This window comes from Sinohyriopsis cumingii, chromosome 15, assembly GCF_028554795.1.
Source record: "Sinohyriopsis cumingii isolate HCF-2022 chromosome 15, ASM2855479v2, whole genome shotgun sequence".
Taxonomy (NCBI): Eukaryota; Metazoa; Mollusca; class Bivalvia; order Unionida; family Unionidae; genus Sinohyriopsis; species Sinohyriopsis cumingii.
In genome coordinates this window covers 21,326,967-21,342,255 of record NC_142975.1, presented here as the reverse complement: position 1 = coordinate 21,342,255, position 15,289 = coordinate 21,326,967, and the positions used below count along the sequence as shown (strand labels likewise).

At 36.1% G+C, this 15,289-nt stretch overlaps 1 protein-coding gene across 1 annotated transcript in view; it reads right to left on the bottom strand.

Moving 5' to 3' along the window:
* LOC149781389 (polyamine-transporting ATPase 13A3-like) overlaps nucleotides 1-15,289 on the bottom strand; it is a 409,406-nt gene that overhangs the window by 21,295 nt on the left and 372,822 nt on the right. The window contains exons 30-31 of the mRNA XM_089935483.1: nucleotides 14,997-15,085; nucleotides 7,914-7,997 (exon numbers count right to left, since the gene is read on the bottom strand). Coding sequence (XP_089791609.1) covers nucleotides 7,914-7,997; nucleotides 14,997-15,085 — 173 coding nt within the window. The remainder of the gene's footprint in view (nucleotides 1-7,913; nucleotides 7,998-14,996; nucleotides 15,086-15,289) is intronic.

Here is a 15,289-nt window from a genome sequence, read left to right as displayed (position 1 = left end):
TGGTGAGATAAAAGATTGGGAAATTGGCATTCCACCTTGTTGCAAATAGGTCCACCATTGGTCAATCCCATCAGGCACATATCTGAGTGAAAACAGAGGGATGAAGAAACCATTCTTTTTGTATTAGTTGATTCTTCTGGGACAAGTCTGCTAAAACATTGGGAAGACTGAAAGGCCCTCAGAAACTACTGGTACTTGTTGGGTCCATATATCATAGTAGCTTATCTTGTCCCATTTTATAGCAAAGAACTGGAGCCTTCCCATACCAGGATCTGTGATAAGGGTAGTGTGAAGATGGTGTCATTTTTTAGATAGGCTCTCATGGATAGATAATCTGGTGAAAACGATCGCCTTCTATCTGCCTCTTACCCACTTTCTTCAGGAGAACTGTGGTTTTTGATGGATGTAGATTCAGTAGGGCATTTTGTTTAAGATGCAGGCCATTCAAGAAACAGACTCCCATGAATGTCCAATGGGAATAGGGTGAAGAAGATATAATGTCCTGCCTGCTGAAAGATCACCAGAGATACTAGATCTGACATACTGCCCATAGCCACAATGTTGCGCACCAGCTGCTCTGTGTGTCATTAAAAGACTTTCAATCTATGTGTGCAGAGAATGGTTTTCTCACATGGACCATGGCAATGGCAATAATTTCTCCTGCCATGTGACATAACCAAATCAACCTTATAATATGGCAAAATTATAAGAGTTGGCAGGTCTGGAGGTATAGGGTCCCATCATCATTTAACGGATCAATCTTGGTTGGCTTGTGACTCGGATAGGGTACTGGATACTGATCCATGCAGCTGGTTCATTATCTGATGGTAATTGAGACTGTTGGTTTGCTTTCTGTCTCACTACCCTGCAAGTGATATGGTGTCGAACCCTAGCATGTAAACAGATGATATCCTTGTCACTCAGTGTGTGCTTTTGCACCTTCCTATTAGTACCCATGGTACTGCATCCAATTTACTTCTAATGTCTGACAGTTTTTCATAGATTGGCAACCGGCATAACACATGCAGAGTGGTTTTAAGTCTGGTATTGCCCAAGGTCTAAATCTGAAAGACAAACTGAGCAGACAATATATGTGTATATACATGTGTGTAGCATGGCAAGCATCCTGCCTTATGAACTTCAGAGTGTACATGCAGAGCTACACACAATGACAATTACCAGTATAAGGGTGCCCATAAAGGGAGAGTACTGAAACATTGATATTATTACATAGAGAATGGATTCTAAAATAACAATTATAATAAAAGTTATGTACAGAAAAGGCCAATTGACAAGTAAAATCGCCCAAGTGTTACTTACAATAACTATGAAGTGAACACTGACTAAACCAATCATAGGAAACTTACCTGTATGTATCTATACAGCAACATAATTGAGTTTTCTAAAGTACACACAAGAGATGCACATAAAAATGCACTGAAGCATCATTACTGCTACTTAAAAAGTGGATGCTCTAATATCAAATGTAAGACAAAACTACCTGTATTAAAGGCCAAATGACAGCCTACAGAGGTAAAATAAGTTCAGTGTCAGGTATATAACTGTGAAGTTGTTGTTGTTGTTGTTGTTTTAGGGTTTAATGCCATTTTTCAGCACACGTTGGGCTATACATGGCAGCCAGTATTAATGGTGGAGGAAGAACCCAAGAAAACCCCGGAAAGAACCACTGACCCATGAGAAGCTAATGGCAAGCTTTCTCACATACCCACATTAGCCGAATCTGAGACTTGAACCCACACGGACAGAGGTGAGATGGCAGTGATCCGTAACGGAGAGCGCTTTAGACCCCTCGGCCACTCAGGGCCCCTAACTATGAAGTAGATGCTGAGACTAGATTAATATAGAAAACTTGCCTGTATGTGACTGTGGTGGAAATTATGAAGCACTGAGTTTTCTATATTACACACCAGACCTGCACCTATTTAAATACAGCTATAGCAATGTTAATGGACACAATCATGACCCTTTCAGGTGTGTACCAAGGGCACATAAGTGTGTGAGGATGGCAAAGTAATGACACTGAAAAGCCAGAAACTCTGTCTTTGAAGGGAGAAAGAACAGAAAAGTTGGAATTATATAGAACAGAAAGCAAAAACTTTTATGTGGTTTTGCCTCTATGTCTACAGTAGAGAGGATACTACTCTGCAAAAGTGGAAGTAATATTCAAGGGATTTGCTGCCAATTGCTACATCAAGGAGGAGATCACTCTTTCTAACTGTCACCTGAGAGGGCTTGATTTGCAAGGCAGTAAAAGTCAACCTAAGGTATTATGATCAGGTAACATATCTGAAGAAGAATGAAGTTTGTATACATTGTTACAAGAACTGAAGTACAGGAGTACTATAAACAACACATTATACGCCAATATCTGACACTCTAAGCCAGGAGGGTTTTCCATCCAATATGAGGGGTGTTTCCTGCCCCTCTCATCACTCACTGAAATCTCCTGCATACTCAAAATTATTATTTAAAAAATCATGGAACAGAAAATTTTCCATTTTTTATTTACACCATCCTTCCAGTGTAGTATAATTGTTTATTGCAAAGTCAACAGAGAATAACCTAAAATTAATCACTGTAGTAGGCTTTGTGTGATTGGTAGTAATTTGGAGAGAATTCAAAATTCTAATGAAAAGATTACTAAAGAGCTTATTAACAGCGTACAAAAATTACTTCACTGGAATTTTTTCAGCAGGGTCGATTTGACTTTGGAGTCATTTGGTGTTGAATTGATGGTCTGTATTATGTATATTGCGAATTAATTTGAAAAAAGGATTAAAGAAAGGTTAAAAGATGACAGATTAACCCTTACTAAAGAGCTCAGGTGGCATAAAACAGGTCAGTTAGATATTGGTATATAAAGTTTATCCATATCTAAGTATGTGTTATCTCATAATTAATATATCCATTGTCACAGGAACTATAAGGCTATGCAGTGTTATTTACATGTTGACTAAAGTATGCCTATAGCTTTGGCCAGGTCATTCCAGCTGATACTTGTTAAAGCACAAGATTTGATAGATCAAATTACTGAGGCTTTCCAGTAGGGAATGAGAAATGTAAAGAAACTTTAGAATACAGACATAAAAAGAGAGACAAAGTCACATAAAAAGAAAAACGAAATACTTTTTAAAACTTTCTTTAGTATATCTATAAAATATAATAGCAAATGTAGACAAACAGGAAGAGAGAGGGCTTCATAATGTGATTCTCAATCAGTCTGAGATCGTTAAACCAGTAATTAATATGGATTTAATGATAGAGAAATAAGGGGTAACTGGCACTGCATATTACTCAAAGCCAATATCAGGGTTTAAACATTTATCTGGCTTGGACTGTTGTCGGAAACCAAACACTAATCCATCAGTTATAATCAAAGAGAGACTTCAAAACAACAGCTTGTAAACACTGAACATAGGTAACATGCTGACATATTTTTGCTTTTAGTTGAAACGCAAAAGTAAATCATTAATTATCTAAGAGTAGTCCTGAATTTTAACCTATAACATGGTCATTTTGTCTTTTAGGGAATATATGATAATTCTGTGCTAATCAATGATATTTTATAAATTTTTCTCAAACATTTGATTTGTTTGTATTGATTATATCCCTATGGAGGATCAATTATATCAATGAAAAAGATGTACTGATAATCGCTCAAGTGCATCAAAATAAAATGCTGGTGGTAAATCAAATATCAATGGATATATGACTATAATGTGATCAGGAGAATGAGATCAAAAAAGAATAAAGCAAAATCTGTTCATAAGTTTTTTTACAAACAAACAATATGGATTGCTTTGCAAAAGTACAGTACACTAAAGGGTATAATTAACACTAATTATTTTTATTGATTTCATTTTGGAGAAATCACAAAACACAAGTACATACAAATGCATATAAAATAATGATAAAAATTCTATATGAAATCATAATAATTTATTGACATGGTAACTGAACAGGAATTGGTATTGACATGTGACCTGTGTTTTATTGTGCCAACTGCATTTCATAAACACAGTATTGCTGGTACTTAAAGCAACTTCAATCACAAGTTGATTTTGAGTATCGGTCAGAAAATACAGTAAGTAAACTCTTCAAATAATTTCCCAAAGCACTATTTAAAAAAGTACAATATTTTTCAGTTTTCAAGAAAAGGAGGAAGTTAATCATAATACCAAGAAGCATTTTATCTCTAGTCTGAGATGATGAGATGATGTATCAGGAGGAAAAAATGAAAAGGTTATGTTGTTTCGAATGGGTGATTTTCCAAAAAGAGGGAGCATTTTGGTCTCATTTTTGGACGGATAATTTGTCATATTTGGAATGACTCTGTATTAGTTAAAATATGAAAGCTCTTTCTAGATACATGTCCAAGAATTATTTAAATTATTGGGAAAAATGGATTATTGCTAATTAATGCTCCAGCAATGTAACCTTTCCAAATATGGACCATGACATTTATTAAATATCATGATAAAAATGTCATTGTTTCTTTTCTTCTATTCTGATTTAACTATTTAAACTTTTTCTGAGAAGGAAAATGGAAGTGCATGCAGTGTCACTTTTGTTTTTAAAAAGTCTTGTGTCGGGCACTTTTACATCATCTGTAATCAATAAGTTAAAGATGGACATGTGAAGTTACACATAGTGGCCAAGGGGAGGTAAATATGGAAGCAGCCATACCATGTCCAGACAATATGGAGACAGACAATTTGGAGCAGATAATTAGGAGTGGATCATTTGGATACAAACAATATGGAGAAGGATAGTAAGGAGAATGGATGATCTGGAGCGGGGACAATTCACACTTAAAAACATGATTAAATGAATTCTTTTTTTTTTAGAAAAGTCTATGGGTTTAGTAATACAACAACAAATGAATGTGCATGTGTGTGTGTTGAACTGTTACCAGTGAAATTAATTTTTTTAAAAGTTTAATCTAATCCATATTATATCAATGAATAATAATAATTGCCATGCAATACCAACATACCCCACATAATTAGGTACTGTATCAATGTCTACTGATATCCCATATCCGTGACTCTGTGTACAATTCAGCCATCACAGCTTACGGGAAGAGGGAGCAAAAGAATGTTGACTGGTATGAGGCAAACTGGGAGGAAATGGGGCCCGTGATGGAGGCAAAGAGGAAAGCCCTCCTGGCATACAAGGCTGCACCTAGCCCCAGAACACTACAAACCCTCAGGATTGCAAGGAACAATGCCCAGAAGACTGCCCGCCACTGTGCCAACACCTACTGGCTGAACCTTTGCAAGAGTATACAGACAGCTGCTCTTGGGATGCAAGAGGAATGTATGAGGGTATCAAGAAGGTGACAGGCCCCCACACCTACAAGACCTCCCCCCTAAAGTCCAAGATGGGCGAAGTCATCACAGACCAGGGGAAACAACTGCAGCGATGGGTTGAGCACTATCTCGAGCTATATGCAACCCAAAACAATGTCACTGGAACTGCCCTGGACGCCATTCCAGACCTGCCTGTCATGGAGGAGCTAGACATGCAGCCCACCCTGGAAGAGCTCGGAAAAGCCATCAATTGCCTTGCCTGTGGGAAGGCTCCTGGAAGCGACGGCATTCTGCCTGAAGTCCTCAAGAGTGGAAAACCAGCACTGCTCCAGCCCCTACACACACTCCTCTGCCTTTGCTGGGAACAGGGATACATCCCACAGGACAAGCATGATGCCAACATCGCCACTTTGTACAAAAACAAAGGAGACTGTAGCAACTGCAACAACTACCAGGGCATCTCCCTCCTCAGCATCATCAGAAAGGCTTTTGCCTGTGTTGCCTTGGAGCACTTGCAGATCCTAGCCTCCTGCGTCTCCCCAGAGTCCCCTTCTGGATTTCGAGCCAGCAGGTCAACTGTAGACATGATCTTCTCACTACGTCAGCTGCAGGAGAAGTGTCACGAGCAGCAGATGCCCCTCTACAATGCCTTCATAGACCTGATGAAGGCATTTGACCTGGTTAGTTGGAGTGGACTCTTCAGACTCCTGCAGAAGTTCGGCTGCCCCCCACATCTGCTTGCTCTCATAATGTCGTTCCACGAGAACATGCACAGCACAGTGTGCTTCAATGGCGCAACATCTGAAGCCTTCCCAGTCATCAGCAGAGTCAAACAAGGCTGTGTCCTTGCACCGACGCTCTTTGCCATCTTCTTCTCCATGCTTCTCCAGTACGCATTCAACAGCTTCCACCTGAGATGTCTGCAGTGCATTCTGCACATCCAGTGGCAAGACAAAGTACCCAACACAGAGGTTCTAGAACGCACCAACATGAACAGCATGTTCTCCATTCTCAGTGAGAGGCACCTTCGCTGGCTTGGCCATGTCAAGAGAATGGACCCAGGCCGCATTCCCAAGGATCTGTTATACGGGGAGTTAGCAGAAGGTGCACGAACAACTGGACGACCACATCTGCGCTACAAAGATGTTTGCAAGAAGGATATGAAGACGGCAAAGATCAATGTCAATGATTAGGAGAGTTGTGCTAATGACTGTTCCAGCTGGCATCTAGCTGTCAGGCAGGGAGTTCAAAATGCAGAGAAAGAGAGAAAAATAAAACAAGCTGAAAAGAGAGCTAGAAAGAAGGATAAACAAAAGCTTACTTTGGAGCTATGCCATCATCTCCTGTAGACGGATGGATGCCAAGGGAAGACATAATCCTTTGATGTTTAGCCACACAATTAGGTAATGTCTCAATGTCTACTGAATAAGACAATCCTTTGATGTTTAGCCACACAATTGGGTAATGTCTCATTCTCTAATGAATAAGACATAATCCTTTGATGTTTAGCCACACAATTAGGTAATGTCTCAATGTCTACTGAATAAGACAATCCTTTGATGTTTAGCCACACAATTAAGTAATGTCTCACTGTCTAATGAATAAGACATAATCCTTTGATGTTTAGCCACACAATTAGGTAGTGTCTCAATATCTACTGAATAAGACGTAATCCTTTGATGTTTAGCCACACAGTTAGGTAATGTCTCATTGTCTACTGAATAAGACATAATCCTTTGATGTTTAGCCACACAATTAGGTAATGTCTCATTGTCTAATGAATAAGACATAATCCTTTGATGTTTAGCCACATTCTTTTAGCAGGCACATGAAAATACGATGTTAAATGAAGCAACAGTCAAAACCAAACTGTTACACACCAATAAATGTAGGTGTCATCTTAACATTTACTAAATAAGACCATTCTTTTATGTATGCATCATAGCTATTTTCCTCAGTTAATGTTTATTCCTAATCTATCAGCAGTCAGTATTTTAATATTGCAAGAATTTAGTCATGTTGTCGTATAACTCAGCTCCGAATCTGAAGCTTCTTCATACAAGATTCTTTGTTCACATGCTTTACCCATAGAAGATTTTAAAACAAATCAATTGATTAAAGCATGTTCTTTTATGTAAGTGTTGTTAATTCACCACATTATTAGACTTTTCTATCTCTAAATTCATTGCTCACAATTGCTCAATTGTCTGTCTCCAAAATGTCCATTCTCCAAAATGTCCTTCTTCAAATCGTCCCCTCTCTGAACTGTCCATCTTCAAATCGTCCCCTCTCTGAATTGCACTAGAACCTCACCATACTAATTAAATATCCCACAATTAGAGTTTGTTTCTTGATTTCTATTGTGTTATAATGTGATGGAATTAATTTATAACAACAAAATACTGTACCTGAATCCATATTATTATTGGTTAGATTGCATAAAAACTATAACTGCTGTTATATTCCCTCTATTTGTATTTTGCCAACATGTTATGTCACCAAGAAGCTAGAACACTGTATGAGGATAAGGACATTAAAATATTGTGATTTACAGTATACAAAAGTAAAGATGGTACTTACCTCTAAGAACATAGACAGAAAGAAATTGATTCCTGCAACACCCAGGATAATACATCTGTATCTCATATTTGGTAATATCTCCAACTAGAATAAAGAGGTAACATAATAATATGTAAATAATGCAGAAAGAATTCCAAAAATCAAATGAAAACATAAAATGATGGCTTAGTGGAAGAAATAATTTTGTTTGCCTTCTGCAGAGAGATGTTGGTGGTTCTAAAAGTAACTAAAAATGTAATAGTTCTATCTTCAAGGATAATGTATGGCAAAATTTATTGAAGTAATAACTGAGATAAAAAGAGGTCCAGGTAGTTTCATTATACTACTGATTCAAATATTTTGACAGTTGTTTACTTAATCATCACTCAACGAGGATAGCATTTATTGGCTGTTGGTCTGATCTGATATCTTATGGCATAATGTCACAAGGTTTTTAATACTGAGGCAACTGACTTAGCCAAGTGTCCTGCCCAAGGATACACTATGGCATAATGTCACAAGGTATTTAATACTGAGGCAATGGACTTAGTCAAGTGTCCTGCCCAAGGATACACTATGGCATAATGTCACAAGGTATTTAATACTGAGGCAATGGACTTAGCCAAGTGTCCTGCCCAAGGATACACTATGGCATAATGTCACAAGGTTTTTAATACTGAGGCAATTGACTTAGCCAAGTGTCCTGCCCAAGGATACACTATGGCATAATGTCACAAGGTTTTTAATACTGAGACAATTGACTCAGCCAAGTGTCCTACCCATGGATACACTATGGCATAATGTCACAAGGTATTTAATACTGAGGCAATTGACTTAGCCAAGTTTCCTGCCCAAGGATACACTATGGCATAATGTCAAAAGGTTTTTAATACTGAGGCATTTGACTTTGCCAAGTGTCCTGCCCAAGGATACACTATGGCATAATGTCACAAGGTATTTAATACTGAGGCAATTGACTTAACCAAGTGTCCTGCCCAAGGATACACTATGGCATAATGTCACAAGGTATTTAATACTGAGGCAATTGACTTAGCCAAGTGTCCTACCCATGGATACACTATGGCATAATGTCACAAGGTTTATAATACTGAGGCAATTGACTTAGCCAAGTGTCCTTCCCAAGGACACACTATGGCATCTGACCAAGGCTGAGTAATAGTAGGACAAAAAGCCACACTCTATTCTGGTCATGAATCCAGTACACTAATCACTGTGCCACTTAATACAATGAAAAAATTGTGATATTGTTTAAAATTGAACACTAGTGATAATGCTCTGAAATTATGATTAGTTGTCTACATTTTAATAAAAATTAAAATGTCTACCAAATGCCATGATTTTTGCTTTACCATTTTTGCCAGCCTATAGATTGGTACAGAATACAAGTTGAATTTGTGGAGTTTGTAAATTTTCCATCCTTCATATAAGTTAGTGCCGAGTATTATACAATTACATTTTATGTACATGAATGTAATACTGATGATCAAGTCAATATTTTAAAATCCTTCTCTATGTCTGCTACTATATTTTTTTCTCTTCCCAAAATGATAATTACTTTTACACATTATTTCTCATAGTTTTGGAGAGAAAAAAATATCAGATAGTATTACAAAGAAAAATATTTTCACAGGTATTTTTCCAACAGGCTAAAACTGGCAAAAGTTACTCCAATATATAAGAAGGGAGGTATTGCTAAAATGAATAACTACAGACCTTTATCAGTTTTATCATCACTTTGAAAGATATTAGAAAGACATGTCTGTAATAAATTTAGAAACTACCAGAATCATTTAATTTACTACATTCATGACAACCAGGCTTTCATGAACGACATTCATGCCAGACTATACTAACTAGAATGGTGGATGATTGGTTAACAGCAATAGATCAAGGCAACCTTGTAGGCACAGTGTTTCTTGCATGGTTCCCACACCTTTCTAAACATAAATTTCCAGGTCTTTTCCAGGTTTTTTCAAGGATGAAATTATATTTTTCAAGGTTAACATATGACCGTTACTAAATGGAATTAAAGAACATTTTGGATTATAAAACATGCATTTTTTAAATCTGAAGATGTTTCTCTTTCAAGACTCTCCAAAACATACATGTCAGAAAAGATGATCATACACAAAACCACAAATGAGTCACATGAAACAAATCTGACTGTATTCATATAAATTGGTATTTAAAGCCACTTCAATGTAAAGTATAAAAATTCTAGCTTTACTTTGTGCACCTGCATTATGTTGCTACGTGGAAACAAAAAAAAACATAATACAGCTATCAGGCTGTCTGTGAAACAAAAAGTCTACTAGATGAATTAAATCCACTGAGCGTTTGGATGTCTCAACAAATATATTTATGGCAAGCACCCAATTGATCCATACTGCAACCTCCTAATATTCAGGTTAGACCTTGATAAATTTTAACTCATGATCAGTTCAGTTATGACTGAATTACGTAATTGTTTCGGGTGTCAAGTTGTGGATGGAAATTCCTGGTCTTTTCCCAACTTTCATCAATATTTGCAAATTCAAGGACTTTCACGGTCGGGAAAAAAATTATTATTTCTCCCAAATTGTTCCTGATAGCTTTGGACCTTGTAAAACACAAAATCCTACTGGAAAAGCTCAGCATATATCAATTTAACCATGAAAGCTTAACTTGGTTTCAAATCTATCTTGAAGGCAGACAACAATAAGTTTCTATTTTAAATAAACTTTCAGAAAAAAGAAATTGATAATGTTAGGTGTTTCACAAGAATCAGTTCTTGGACCATTATTCTTTCTGCTGTACATCAATGATTTACCATATCACATTGACATATCCACCACCAACATATTCACAAATGATTCACCATTATATAACACAATCAGCACTCAATTAAATCATGATTTGGTGTGAACACAATGATATGACAATAAGTGCATCCAAATCAAAAGCCATGATCATAGGTAGTCAAGCAAGAGTAAAACCTGAGAAGAATTATTTCAAAGTAATAATAAAAGGAATGGATATACAAGAATCTCAAAATGAAAAACTACTTGGCATCATGATAGGCAATATCTTGTGCCGGAAAATACAAGCTGAGAAGGTCATTAAAAAAGTTAACTCACTGCTTTATCTCTTGAATAGAATAAAATCTTATCTCCATCACAAACAGAAAGATATTCTACAATATCATACCACACCTAGAATATTGTTGTCTTATCTGGGGTAATAAGTGGTGCATAAAATCAAGAAAGATTACTGAAATTTAAAAAATGAACAGCTAGAGTTATTCATTATGCCCATTTAAATACACCATTAACAAACAAATCTTTTAAAAACCCTAAGTGGCTTCCATTTCAGCAGAGAACTCAGTTCAAAAGAGTTTACTAGCCTACAAATCCTTACATGGCTTGGCTCCTGATTATCTTAAGTGTAACCTAAAATATGTTGAAAATGTACATTTGTATGAACTAAAATCCATCTCAAGTTATATTTACCTAAACCAAATTTAGAGTTTTATAAGAAGAGTTTTGCATTTTTCTGGTGCCAAACTATGGAATTCCATACCACCTTATTTTGGTGGTATGCCAAGCTTTCAAAAACCTTCTTAGTCAACATCTACAGGAACAATCATTTGTATGATTTTGTTTAATTCAGGACAACAACTTTTTACACCACTGTTATCAAGTAGTCACCTATGACGTTTTACATGTGCTCACAACTACTTGTATGAATCCTGAGTGTACCCATCCTTGAAGCCTTGTACATATTTTATTGTAGCAGTAGATCAGTTGTCGTTTTTTTATAGCATTTGTTGTCTAATGACACATCATCTTATAAATATTTGGTCATACATATATTCGTACAAATGTTATTATAGAAGGCCTCATGGAAGATTATTATTTTATTTTTTTTACATATGAAAAATTACATGACAAACAATAAAGTGATTTGAATGCGATAATCCATACACAAGATGAATTGGAGTATGGTATAATATAAAGCTCAGACTTCCTGGTCACAAAGCATGGAATTACATGCCAGCAAAATATGGTAATCAGGCTAACATTGTTTGGTAAAAAAAGTCACAAAGTTAAAAAAAATGTGAAAAATTGAAGAATTGCTGAAATAGTGTGAAAATATGACTATAAATATGCTGGCAAAACTTGACTGATTTTTTTACAATCTTGTCAAAAATGTCACTGTGTTAAGATTTTGTGTTAAATATTGAAATTCTATATTTTATGTTTTTGCAAGTCTGTGGCAGCAAGAGGTTATTGCATGATGCAGGTGAAAACCATGTCCCTAGGAATAACTGCTTTAACTTAATGAGAAATGTGTTATGCTAAAATCCACATACACTGCATAGTGACCAAAATACTCTCTTTGCACTACTGACATCTAAGGCATAACACAAAAAAATCAACAACAAAAATAAACACATCATCAATTTGGCATTTAAAAGGTATTTTGTACAGAGCTTGAGATTTTTAGCATACATATGCCTTTACCTCATTTTATCATTTTGTTTGGCTCACCTGTATCATAGTTCTCACTTTCACAGCATTACATTTTTTCTTCATTACAATTTTTAAACACTATCTTAATACAATCAATAATGCTCAGAATTTCCTCTGTTTCTAGCAATCTACTTATTCATATTCTACATGTTACCTGCATTTTATGACATGGAGAAGAAAGGCACATCATAAATCAATGCTAAGTCTAAGTCTGTATAATCTGCATTCTAGAAATACAACAGTATGTCAACACAAAATGGTACCATCTACCACTGACAGATTTTCTAAATATGGAAATACTATCAAGTTGATATGCATATCAATAATATATCATATTGAAGGATGTGTATTGTGAATTGTATCGATAAGCAGTACATTGTATCATTTCACTCCTAATGTAAATATATATAAAAAATTGAGTGTTTGTTATGGGAAGCTGAGCTTATCTATCAGTTTTATAGATAAGAATATACAGCACCTAATGTGGAATAAAAGAGAGATAAAGAAATAAAATTCTTTGAAACAAACAGGATTCTCTTGAGAAAAACATGACTAACGGTAATAGTAATATGCCATATGAAGTAAGGTGTAGAGGAACCCTCTCCATAAGCAAAGTAAAGTATATGGTGTGAGGTGTGGAGGAACCCTCTCCATAAGCAAAGTAAAGTATATGGTGTGAGGTGTGGAGGAACCCTCTCCATAAGCAAAGTAAAGTACATGGTGTAAGGTGTGGAGGAACCCTCTCTATAAGCAAAGTAAAGTACATGGTGTAAGGTGTGGAGGAACCCTCTCCATAAGCAAAGTAAAGTATATGGTGTGAGGTGTGGAGGAACCCTCTCCATAAGCAAAGTAAAGTACATGGTGTAAGGTGTGGAGGAACCCTCTCCATAAGCAAAGTAAAGTACATGGTGTAAGGTGTGAAGGAACTCTCTCCACAAACAAAGTAAAGTACATGGTGTAAGGTGTGGAGGAACCCTCTCAATAAGCAAAGTAAAGTACATGGTGTAAGGTGTGGAGGAACCCTCTCCATAAGCAAAGTAAAGTACATGGTGTAAGGTGTGAAGGAACCCTCTCAATAAGCAAAGTAAAATATATGGTGTAAGGTGTATAGGCTATTTCCCTTATTTACAACTTAAATATCTCACCTAGGGCTGGGTGTTGGGGTTGTCAGCTTGCTAAAATAATTTGACCCAATCAACTATATGAATGACCATTTTAAGTGTAACACTCATATATTTAAGCAACATGAAATGTTTCATCATGCACTTTGCATCACTCTATGATAAAGCAGTGGCTTTACACCCTTAGTCTTATTCTCAGTACACTTCTAGTATGGGAGACAAAGCTGACAACACTACAAAGGAGACTGTGGAAGGGTCTATGGGTCAGTAACACTTATGGATTATTGAAAATGACCAATAAAGAAAAAACTTTAGATTCTGTAACTGTAATGATGATGATGAGAAACATTACTCTGAGACAGACCACCTCAGTGATGAACACATTATTGTTATGATCAACAACTGCATCTTCCACAAATCCATGCCTGACAATAAGCTTTTCTCCCATTTTTATGAAATTGTGGAGAAACATTGTATGTTACAGTTCTGTATCAGAGTTTTGAAAGTCAGTTATATTCCTTATCAGTTGTTGTATTCAACTTAGCTGGTTTGATTTGATGTTTTATGGCATAGCAACACAAGTAGGATATGTAGTGCTGAAGAAAATGGAGTAAAGTGCCTTGGTAGGATTCAAACTCGCACCTTTCAGTCATGAGTCCAGCACACTAACCACCAAGCTCCTTAAACTTGTACCCTGATATGCCAGGTGTTCCTGTGTCACTTGTGTAAGCAGAAAGCTATGTCATGTTGCCATTGACAGATCAGACACAATGTTCAACAGAAATCTTGTAGTACTACTTTTGACAGCCAAGTATTTACTATCAAACACACTCAACTATCCCACACTAACGTCTAAATAATTAAGAATGTATATCGGGAAATATGTTTTTTATATACAAGTTTACAAAATATATAAATGAGTCCTTTACAGCTTTGCTGATGACACACTGTCTTTTCAAATGGAGAAAGCCAGGCAACTTTGTTGGTGGTTGGTTGGTTGATTTGACATGGCACCTTCATTATGTTACTGGCTTTATGACACTGAGAAATTGGGACTTAATCTGGGCTGACCTGGGCAGGTATCAAAAAAGCAACCTTTGGATTATGAATCAAATGTTCTACCAACTATTGTGGCTCACAGAACACTTTGTGTAGATGTTTGACCTTGCACAGTGACATTTTTGACAAGTAAACCCTATCTTCTGAAATGTAGTAACATTATCTCTCCATGTTTACACATACAATACAATAACAACATTGTATTTATCTACTTACACAGTATAATAACAACATTGTCTCTCTTATATTTACACACATAATATAAAAACCACTTAATAAAACATGAGAGAATGTTAATCTTGTCTAAATCTGCATAAAAAAGGACACTGGTTTTACCACTGTTTTCAAAGTTTGCATAGTGAAGTAAAAACTAAATCTCATCTAATGCATACATTAAAGAAATCTGCCACTGGTTCTGTGGGGTACACTGTCAACCATACAGTAAGTGCAAGACATGCCACTAGGTTTCCAAGGAACAAAGCTGAAATTTGAAATGGAAGCATTAGAATAAGTCTTTCATGCATATGATAAGTAAAAAATAGACTAATATAGACTTTTAAATTCAGTAAGCATTTACTTCCTTTAATTTTATTAAAAATTCATTTGATAAAGTCACCAATCTCATTTGGAAAAGCTTGGATACTGCATGATGTCTGATATCCATAGATGTCATTGCTTTTCTATG